This window comes from Mesocricetus auratus, unplaced genomic scaffold, assembly GCF_017639785.1.
Source record: "Mesocricetus auratus isolate SY011 unplaced genomic scaffold, BCM_Maur_2.0 contig_4718_pilon_obj, whole genome shotgun sequence".
In the NCBI taxonomy this organism is placed as follows: Eukaryota; Metazoa; Chordata; class Mammalia; order Rodentia; family Cricetidae; genus Mesocricetus; species Mesocricetus auratus.
In genome coordinates, this window is record NW_024430971.1 from 5,275 (window position 1) to 16,494 (window position 11,220).

The 11,220-nt window shown below is 42.7% G+C and overlaps 1 protein-coding gene and 1 long non-coding RNA gene across 2 annotated transcripts; both read right to left on the reverse strand.

The window, feature by feature from the left end:
* Window positions 1-1,033: 1,033 nt before the first annotated feature.
* Window positions 1,034-2,899, reverse strand: LOC121138137. The gene is made up of 3 exons (XR_005875321.1): window positions 2,822-2,899; window positions 1,591-1,734; window positions 1,034-1,198 (listed from the first exon to the last, which is right to left on the reverse strand). It is a non-coding gene; the product is annotated as an uncharacterized LOC121138137 (long non-coding RNA).
* Window positions 2,900-6,157: 3,258 nt separating this feature from the next.
* LOC101836636 (putative sperm motility kinase W) lies at window positions 6,158-10,943 on the reverse strand. The gene is made up of 2 exons (XM_040740944.1): window positions 10,862-10,943; window positions 6,158-7,725 (listed from the first exon to the last, which is right to left on the reverse strand). Exons 1-2 carry the CDS (start codon window positions 10,941-10,943, stop codon window positions 6,158-6,160), a joined length of 1,650 nt encoding a protein of 549 aa, XP_040596878.1.
* Window positions 10,944-11,220: the final 277 nt, after the last annotated feature.

Consider the following 11,220-nt stretch of genomic DNA (forward strand, 5'->3'; position numbering starts at 1 on the left):
GAGTCTGTTCATAGTGGTTACAGACTTTATTCTGAAGGCCAGATTTAGAGTCCTCCCTGTTTGAAGTCCATCCTGGATGAATGGGCCTTCAGGTCAATCCCTGACACTTTTCACATAAAAAAGCAAAAAAAAAATTGTAACATTCTACCTCACATGTTTGGAAGAAATTACAGTACTTGAAGCCAGACAGCACTCAGGAGATGAGGGGGCTTGCATCTCTGTGATTTTGTTATCTTCATGTTTTACATAGAGAGGCTCAAGTTAGCCAGGATCCATACTGAATCATCTCTCAAAACAAATACAAAACACAAAATACAAAATGGGCATTCAGGAAATTTCCATACCTCATTTCCTGAATTTAACCATTTCACAGCCCAGGATTCTTTGATCTGCAACAGAAACAAGGCCTGAGCACAACTGATTCTCACAAACTGAAAATCTCTGTAATCCACTAAGCAAGCTGCTACTTGTTCTGTGCAAATGGTACTCATCAGATAGTCAGGGTTCTAGGAAGAAAGTGATAGCACAAGCTATCTGCCATCCTGCAGAGATGAAGATCTGGTCAACAAGTACAATATGAATCACTGTTTGAGAAAAGGCCAGGATCAGATAGGTACTAAGGAGGATGGAATTCAGTTAGGGAAGATGGAGTTCTGATTCAAGGAAAGTTCAAGGACTGTCAAAGCAGTTGTAGGGCCTCTAAATGGCAGATCAGGCTCAAGTCAGTTTCACTTGGTTTTCAGGTCTTGGTTACTGGGACAGCCACCAGGATAGCATGGATATATAGCCCTAGGCCTCGGCTTTTCTTACCACTCTTGTGTAGTCTACACACAAGGATCAAGCTACCCCATAGTCTAAAGTCTTCTGAGCATTTCAGTTCTGGTAAGGGGAGACCCTGGGACAGCCAGTGCAGTAGAAGATCTTTAAGCCTGTGTTCACTGAACCCGGAGAATCTGAGGTTCATTCACAATGTTGATTTGAAGGGGAGAGTTTGGGAGAAAGGTGGGGATCTAGAAGACTCACTGAAAACTGGAAATGAGTAGTGTTCTCTGTTTGTCCTCTCAACAGAAGCCGGTGATCCCAGAGAAGTTAGCAACGCAGGTTAATTCAGAATCTTCAGTACTTAATATGAATCAGTGTACTACACAGGTGTTCAGGACTGACTCCTTGTTTGTAGCATGCAGGAGGGACAGGACAGCTGAAGGTGAAGAAAGACACACTGTCACTCCTTTGTGAGCAGGGAACACATGTCTGAAATGAGGCACAAACTCTCACGGTCTGAGTTGATGGATTCCTACTTAGATGGAAAAACCACTGTGTGTTCTCTGCGAGGAGAAGGAAACAAGGGAAGGATCTTCATTTGTCCTCATGGGGGGAATGATTTCACCGGGAGAACAACCTGAAGGGATGTACAGATTAATGAGTATTGCTGAGGTGTTTCCTTGGAGAGTGGTCCACAGGTTATGTACATTCATGCCTAGCTTGGATATTGTATTGGCTCAGGACCCCGTTACTACAAATTCTGAGGAAGGCCAGATTGGAAATATTCTTCCTTGAGAATTGTGGAGAAACATGTGGTAGATGGCTTACCTCCTCCTGGTCTGGACACAGACACTACATGTTGGGTAACTGCGCACACTGCCATCTGTAATTCCTGCATAGCTCCTACTTCTGCTCTTTCAGACCACAGCTGGAAATCTCCAGCCTGTGGCTCCTGATGTATAGGGTTCATCACTTTAAACACAAGGACATGTGGAAAAGATGGACAGGGAATCTTAAATATGTAGCACATAGTCTCCACGGTTACTACCCCACTGCACATCCCTCTCCCCATGGAGACTCCATTCTGTCTCTCCCATCCTCTCTAAATCCTCCCTCTTCAAATTGTCTCTTACTCCCAGTGTATCCCATGTTCTCATGCTCTCCAACTCAACTAAGTCACTCGAAATAGAAGCTGGGAATAGTGTGGGAAGGTGTTTTTGAAGTCAGATTTGAAAATGTCCTACCCACATAGAGAAACAAGTTATTGTGCCAAATGCAGTCACGAGATGACAGTTTGAAATACAAACAAAGATGAAATTAATACATGTAGAGGATGTGGGGCAAAGAGCACATATTCATTGTCAGTATTTGAAATTGTCTAGAAAACAGTGCATCTTAAGATGACTGTATTCTATGTGTGAAGCAAGTCCCAAAAGACAACCATCTCTTTTCGGTCTTATGTAAAATCTGAGCTCTGTAGGAACCACAACATAAACAACAGGATATGAAAGACCTGGGACTGTATTCTCCTTGGATGTTCCACAATGCATTGGGGCAGGGAATGATCACCTCTACTCTCACAGTCCAGAGTGTCCTGCCCAGAATCCTAGTTGGTTCAGCATCAGGATACCTGGCAACCATGGACTCCCCATGAACTGGCAACAGTGAACAAGTTTCAATGGCCTAAATTGCAACCAAACAGGTTTTGACTTGTAAAGACAGCAATGGTGGGGCCAGACAAGACTATCCATGAAATTCAGCAAGGAAGTGGACTGCTTGCTTGTGTTGGATGAGGACAACTAGAAGCTCCTATCTAGAATGAGTAGCTGTCTGCAGTGCATCTACCATTAGTGTCCTTGAAGTAAAAGCTTTTCCTTCAAAATTCAAAATTATAGTCATGTGACTGGTAACAGGACTGCAGGTGGAGATCCTGTGGAAAGGAGGTTAGTGCTACAAGTTAACACTCTGTGCTACATTTCCAATGATCTACCAGCTAGGACACACCTCCTTCAGTTCACTGACTTTTATCTACAAAAGAATTGATGACAACACTTCTCACCTCTAGGTTCTATTCATAGGGGTCACAGACTCTTTTTTGTAGGTCACATTTGCAGTCAGCCCCCTGCTTCAAGTCCAGCCTGCTTGAATGTTCCTTCAGGTAAAACATGAACCTGTCAAGATGAAAAAAGATCAGAATAGAAACAATTTCACCTCACATGTTTGGAGGAATTCACCATTGATGCTATACAGACCTTGAAGCCATGAACAGCAGTACACATGTGTGATTGCAGCACACAGCAGAAGAAGCAGGTGTGGATAAGTTTGAGTTTCAGATCTGCCTATTCTACATAGAGAGGATCAGGTTAGCCAGGACACATAGTGATATCCCTTGTAAAAACTAAATGTAACTTGTGCATTCAGGAAATTTCCCTGTCTTCTTACTTGATTTAACGATTTCTCCTCCCTGGAATCATTCATCTGCAAGAGAAACAAGGCCTGAGCACAGGTGATTCCCACAAACTGAAAATCGCTCTCATGCAGTAAGCAAGCTGCAGCTTGTTCTGTGCACATGGGACTCACCAGATGCTCAAGATTCTAGAAAGTATGTGACAGCAGGAGCTGCCTGTCATCCCTTAGGGAAGAAGCTCTGGCCAACAAATTCAATATGCACCAGGTTTGAGGGATCAGACAGTCAGAATAGAAGCTGCATGCCAAATTAAAGAAGAAGATAGCACCTCTCTTTTCACACCTCTGTAGTCTCTCATGTCACTGTTCTTCATTCAAGCAGGTCAATGGTTCCTTGCCCTCTGTGCTAGGGAAGCTGACCTAGGATGCCTCATGTGCTCCTTTTCTTCAGGACACCAAGACCAGACTTCTGAATCTCATCCTCTCCCACAAACAGACTCTTACTGTACTCAATCTTACCTTCACGTGATGATTCACACAGATCAGGGCCTGGGAATCCAGGTTGAGTTCAGTTCCCCTCCAACATTCAGTGAGCAGCTCCCTACCTGAAGGTGTCCTGGAAAACGGCTCACACACCACACTCGCCACTGCTTCACACTGATCCTGTGGCTGTTGTCAAGGGTTGAAATGTGATCAAGGATTCCTTTTAATCATGACTCCTATAGACATCCTTGGTCATGTAGTAGTCATGGCTGCTGGGCTTTTTAAGGGAGAACTCAGAATTAGGCCTGGCAAATCCTACTTACCTTCGTTCTTAGGAACAGATCAATTTGTTAATATAAGAACAAATGTAGGTTATAAATCCCTTCATAAGATGGAAAAATGATGTCAACTCCTAGATTCAGGAGATGGGACACAACATGAGAAACCTGGATGAAGGAGGCTATGAAAACAAAGACATAGATGTCATCAGGCCATTTCAGAAAGGAGCATAAGGGGACACAACTGAATGATGGAACCAATCTTCTCTTCTGACACACCCATTAGCAGTAGCTCAGGAAAGCAACACTTTCCAAGGCAGCTTCACACTTCTATAGCTTGACACGAGCCAGAAATATGAGTCCATGATTTACCTCTTTATGGCTGGCGATAAACCAGAGCTTCAACTCTGGTCTCCAGGAGACATTTGTTCCTGGTGTTACTTCTTCAAAATCCCTGCCCCAACCAACATCCTTTATTCTTGACTCATTTTAGGTAATATCCTCAGGACAAACTTTATCCTTCCCTGTACAGGTTTTCTCATTTCCTCTTTGTCCTCTCCAACACCCTTTCCCTGATCCTCTCCATTATCTCCCTTATCACATCTCCCACTGGAGTGGCAATTCCTGAAGTTCTTAAAGCCAGTCAGAAAGCAATTTTGAAGGGATGGAGTCATCAAAGAGGAGTGATGCCTGAGACTTTTGTCAAGTCAGTCCTGTTAACAGAGACGAGACAGCCCTATTCGAGGCTATGGAATTCTGGTCCCCCAGGTCCATGAAAACAGGGAAGTAGACCTTCATTGGGTCAGTGCTACATAAGACTCTTTAGGGATGTCCAACAACATTGCAGGGTGACACTTACATGAAGTTTGGGGAAGATCATAGCTGAGGCTGTAAGGATGAATGATAGATACTAGAACCTGTTGCCCTGATATATTGCTGCACAGGACACTGAATTTTGACCTGGATCCTTCCTATTACACAGCAAGACAGTTGTCAAATGGGATATTGCATTTTCCCCAACTGCACACCAAAAGAATAATCAGAGTGCCTCATTTAGTGATTGTAAATGAGGACTTACTCAGCAGAGAGGAAGAGGGGACTCTACTGACCAAGGCTGCCCTATTCCAAACCACATCCTCGCTCACTAGGTAAGGATAAGATATTTCAAAGGCAGAATCCTACTTGTGTGCCTTGATGCATGCTAGTATCTTCAGAGCAGGCCATATCCATCTCATTGCTCATTGTTCCTAGCCCCCTCCCAATATGCTCCTCAAGGGTGGTTTGTTCCTGCTCTGGCTTAACCAGAACCCCTGTCACAGGTCAAAACACCCATCTCTTTTTGGTACTTTGTTGATAGGAAATTCCTCAGGACAGACTGTATTCCTTACTCTACTGCACCCCTCATTTCCTTTTTCCAATTTCCTGCCTCAATCCTATTTCCCAACTGGGCTCCATCTCCCTGTTCCAGGGGACTTACAGTGGTCCTGCTGTCCTTTCCAGAGACACTCACAGATTGAGTGGGAGTGGTTAAAGTGACCAACTTGATGAGCTGCCAAGACAGGTACCAAAGGCATTCCTGGTGGTATAAGCAGCTGTTTACCATGCTCTTTGAGTGGAACTACAAGCACAGCCAAAGCTAGGGAAATAGAGGGTCACCGTGCAGATGTGCCTTATGACCATCTCTTTGTACAAGAGCAACTGCTGCTGCTGAAGGAACCTGAAGGAGATGCAACCATGCACATCACACACAACATCAGGAGGATAGAGGCAGGTGGTGGTTGAAGGTGTTCTGATGGTCTGTCCTGGATCCCTCCTGTGGCAGTCACTCCTCACCAGGCTGGTGTTCTACTAGACCATTTCCGTTTCCTCACTTCCAAACAGAAAGAAACATGAAAGCATCTCTATTAGTGACATTGATAGGACAGGATTTGGTACCAAATATTCCACTATTCTGAACATTTTGCCCCCAGAGCAAACTCTCCTCCCTTCCTTCCCACGTGCTCATGCCCATGCAATGCTGTCTACTTTTACATCAACAGTCCAGTATTTACATATACAGGAAGCTGGAAATGTGCCATCTAATGTACTAGACATCTTAAAATCTGTGCCCTCTCAGTGGGTACAACTGTGATTTAAAATGATAATAAAATAATATCTTATAAACACATGGGACTAATTCGTCTGTGTTAGCAAACCAACCGTACTGCATGTAGGACTCCATGCAGGGCTCACCGTGGGGTGGTCACGCAGCAGCAGCAGCAACAACAGCAGCACAGCGCTCTCAGGGCTTGGGAAATTCGCTTCCTCATCAGGTTCCAGCCCCTGAATGGCCTGGATCCAGATGTTGTGGGTGCCACCTGGGACTGGTCACTCTGACAGTCTGGCCGCGTAGATGGTTCCTCTGTGGAGAAGTCCATGCTGACAAACACAGTAGGAGTTCCATCCAGAGCAGCTTCAGGACAGGGGAGACTGCCAGGTAGACTCTCAACTGAATTCCTGGTGACTGCAATGTCCCCTGTAGCAGTGTTGGTGACGTCCTTCATAGAAGCCTCTCTTTCTGGGACTGTGTTGTCAGGGCAGGGCATCACTTCCCGGCAGGAGTACCTGCTGAGCCTGGGGCAGCTTCTGCACCCCTTGCCTCTTTCTTCCACAGGTTTTGTGTGAAAGTGATTCCCCTGAGCAGAAAGAACTGGTTCACTAGCTCTCTTCTTCAAGGGCAGAGGGAGGCTAAGAAGACCTGAAGAGACCATGTTTACCCAGGACTCATCTTGCACATGGCTATCCCCACAGCTCAGCCTGTGTTTGAGGATGTTTATGGTTGCTGTTACATTATTTGGTTGCCTGTGTTTCAGGGATGATACTATCTCTTCACAGGTGTAGCCCATGGTGCACATAGTCTCCACGACCCTGGGAAGGATTTCCTTATGTGCAGGTGGTACATGTTCTTCAATGTGGCCCAGCCATGGTCGTTCCACAAGCTGACTTATTGTCATTCTGTACCAGGTGGGGACCGTGAGTAATCGTGCAATGATGGTATGGCACGATTTTGACAAGTGGCTGGGAATGGGACACATCGTGGTGGTGATGAGCTGGTACATTCCTTCAATGGTGGTTTCTATATATGGGAAGTGCCCTGTGACCAGGATGTATAGGAGGACACCCAAGCTCCACATGTCACCTGCCATTCCATTATAGGGTTCACTTGCCAAGATCTCTGGGGCACAATAGAGCAAGGAACCACACAGCTCGTCCAACATCTGCCCCTCTGTGATCTTAATTGCCATACCAAAGTCACACAGCTTTGCATTTCCTGCTGCATCGACTAAGATGTTTTCTAATTTAATATCACGATGCGCAATGTGCCTTTGGTGGAGGAAATGAAGTGCTGACACAACCTGCCGGAAAATCGGTCTAGCCTCATCCTCCATTAGACAGCCCAGTGCCCTGAGGTAGCTCTCCAGATCTACTCCTGCCACATATTCCATGATCACATAAGTGGTTGTCACTGTGTCGATCATGTGAAAAAACCGAACGATGTTCCTGTGTTCCACAGACTGAAGGATGTTCACTTCAGTGCTGATGTCAGCCACACTGTTGGTGTTTTTCTCCAGGACCTTGACAGCCACTCGCGTATGTGTGGGAAGGTGGCAGGCCAGCATCACCTCCCCAAAAGAGCCACAACCTAAAGACAGTAACATCTTGAAATCTTTTTCAAGAATGTCCTCTTCCATGTGGCTAGCCATGGTGTTCTGCTCAATTTCAACCTCTTTATCTCCTGTGATAAAGTCACACAATTCTAAAAGAAAGAAAGAATGAAAGAAAGAAATAATGGTAATGCAATTTTAGGAGTACAGTTTACAGCTTTGAAATCTCTGTCATGAAATATGAGATATCCTAATGACAGTCTTCAGTCCTGTAAAAGTACTAGAATACACAGTTTACCTTGTGACCAGACTTAGAAAAAGAGATAAACACACAGAACAGATTTCAATATAAATTTTTACCATTCCTTTATTGAAAGGAACTCGATCTACAGTGAGTGCTCTTGGTAATCAAACACGTATATCTCCTGGTGAAAGAGGAGGAAGATGTTCTAAGGTGTATAAGTGAAAGTTATAAATGTCTGAGGATGAAAAGGCAGAATTGAAGTAAAAAGAAAGAGATTTGAGGAGCATGAAAGAATGAACAATGTTTCAGGTGTCTATTCTCACTTAATCTACTGCTATGTTAAGAGCCCAAAAGTTATAGTCTTAAGATTAACTAATAGTGTTACGGTAAGCTAATAATCTAGCCCTGCCAGGGGACCGCTAACTACAGTTACCATAATTACAAGCTCAAGAGTTTAAATTCATTTTGGTTGTTTTCTAAGTTCACATTACAACCTGCTTCTCATTGTGCTAAAAATATCTGCCTAATCTATAAACATCCAGTGTTCTGGAAACAACATAGTGTGTTAATGCTTTTAACTAGAATCACTTTGGATCCCCTACAAACTGAGTCTTCTGCTTCTTCTAAAATTCAGGTGTCAGTACAGAGTTGGCGTTAGTGAAGTGCGCATGTAAAGAACATGCTGAGATCCCTGACAGAATGAGCTAGTTCTTTTCAAGGATGTGCCAGAACGCACCCCCTCAACCAAGCTCATCAAGAGAGATTAGATACAGATTACATTATAGAACAATTGATATTGTAATGGATAGAACTACTGTCTAGTGGTTCTTTCAGGAATGTTACAGTGTTTATATGATGGGGGAATTCCTATGTAAATGTCAATAAAGCACTATTGGGCCAATAGGGAACCAAGATAGGTGGACAAGGACTCCAGGGGAACTCTGGGAAGGAGAAACACGGAGAGTCAAGATGGAACGCCATGGGGTAGGAAGCCTGGAAATATTCTTCATTAAGAGAAATACTTAGATTAACAATTATGGGATAATTAGTTAAGTCAGAGCTAGCCAGTAAGAAACAAGCGAGGCCAACAGCTTCATAATGAATATTTCCTCCTGTGTGTTTATTTGGGCCTGATGTGGCTCTACAACCATGCTGACGGGAAGGCTTCTCTCAAGGAAAAGGTTTCTCTTAACATTTATACACAGTACACTAGCAAATATGGTAGGAATTCCTACACATGTGTAAATATTGAAATAAGTTAAAATAAGATCTCTTAAACATTCTAATAAATAGCATTATTATATATTTTATAATAACACACATAATTATAAGTCCAATATATAGCATATATACTACACATAATATATATTATTTTTACTATATATTTGTTTAGTTAATTAAGTACAAAATATTTTTTACAAGACAAGAGAAATAAAAGACTGAATATTCAAAATTAACATTGGGTAATTTTTAATTTTGAAAGACAAAATAAAAGCACAAATCATCATAAGCACAAATTTAAAAATAATCTTATTGCATCTTGTTATCCTGTGTTCTTTTGCTATCTCGAGGGAGCCTGGCTATTTTAAAGGGAAATGGAGGAGAAGTGGATCTGGGGGAGACAGGAGCTGGGGGCAGCTGGAAGGATTAGAAGGACATGCAACCAGTATGGACTCATGACAGAAGGATAAATGAAGAGAAAACACATGGATACAAATTTGAAACTGCAACCCTGAAAACCAGAATTCAAAACCAACATTCAGGAAAGCTGCTCCTAGCAGCAATGTCCCCGAGCATTTCAGTACTTCAGAAACCAAGGAAAGGAACATTTTCAAATTGTTTTCATAATGGAAGCATTACTCTAATTTTGAAACAATATAAGACATTTTGAAAGGCATTGTTGGCACACACCTTTAATAACAGCACTCAAGAGGTAGAGGCAGGAAGATCTCTGTGAGTTCAAGGCCAGCCTGGTTTATACAACAAATTCCTGGACAGCCTCCAAAAAACACAGTGAGACCCTGACTCGAACAACAACAACAAAAAGATTCTAGTATCAGGCAAAATGCTTCACTGACAGGTTGCAAAATCCTGAGTGAGAGAAGTAGACAGTGCACATCAACCTCAACACTAAATTAATAACTCCATGATTCCTGATCAAGATGTCTTTAACCAGGAACACTAAATATTCATTCATGTATAGGAATTGTGAAAGCATAACATACACACAATACTGAGGTAAGTCATATAGTCAGACACCAGTAGAATGAAATGTCTTTTTCAGGGAAAAGTTTGGAACTACAGAAGGTGTTACTACAAAGGTGCAGTTCCACAAACACAGGTGTCACATTTTGTCTCCCACAGGTCATCAGCAAGTAGAGAAACAATCTGTATATAAAGAGAAGTACTTGTTAAATTCACTGGATGGGGTAGGGAGCTATAGCAGATGTATATGATCAAACTAGAGTAAAGTCATATCTCAAAATCATGATCGAAATCCTCATCTTTAACAGTTAATGAATACCACTAAATTTGTAAAATACACAAAAAAACAGGAATAATAAAATGACAAAGAAGTTGATTGAAACCCAACCCAGTAATGTAAATGAAGCAGAAAATAAGTCAAGTGCCAAAAGCCATAATGCACTGAAACCTTGGGAAATGCACTCACTATGCGCACATCCAAAAGGTTGGGGGGAAAGGCCAAGTATATGGCAACCAACTGAATCCAACTGCTCTCCCAACACACAACTGCTCTCTGAAGGACAGACAAAGCTCAGGCTCAGGCAGCACCATTTTATTGGCTAGAGACTAGCATACCTCACAAGGAATCTGAGTGATGTCACATGCAATGGACCAATCAAGGCTCAGCAAAACACATCTTATTGATTTTTAAATGTTTTCCAGTTCGCAATTTGCCCCTGGGGACAAATTTCCTAGTAGAGAGGGCTGCCACCCATCCCTACCCCATCTGTGTTAACTTCCCAAAGTCAAAATAGATACATTGCATTCACACAATCACTCATTGATAATATCTATACTACCTACACCCTGAATATAATCAATGAGCTCTTCAAGTGGCCTAAAGTCCAGATCCAATTCTCTTTCCTGTAGCATAAGTCTCATGTTACCCAAGTTGCAACTTGGTGTTGTCCCAACTACCTTTCCCTCAGAAACCTTGAAATTCATGGAGACATTCTTGGTTTGTTAGAATTAAATCTCCTACAGACCACCATTTAAGTTCCCATCTCTACTAACAAAATTTTGTCTCAAAGGAAGTGTGTCCTAACATCACTGAACCTCTGTAATCTCGGGCAGATCCTTCCATACTCTGCTAATAAAGAAAATATAACCAACAGGAGGAAATTAATAAATCAAAGAAAAATCAAAGTATAAGAAAAAA

Bases quoted from the DNA above. Each gene is read 5' to 3' on its own strand.
- LOC101836636 (XM_040740944.1), bottom strand. From the start codon at position 10,943: ATGAGACTTATGCTACAGGAAAGAGAATTGGATCTGGACTTTAGGCCA. The intron at 7,726-10,861 runs GTAGTATAGATA...TCTTTCTTTTAG, and splicing joins TGATTATATTCAGGGTGTAG to AATTGTGTGACTTTATCACA.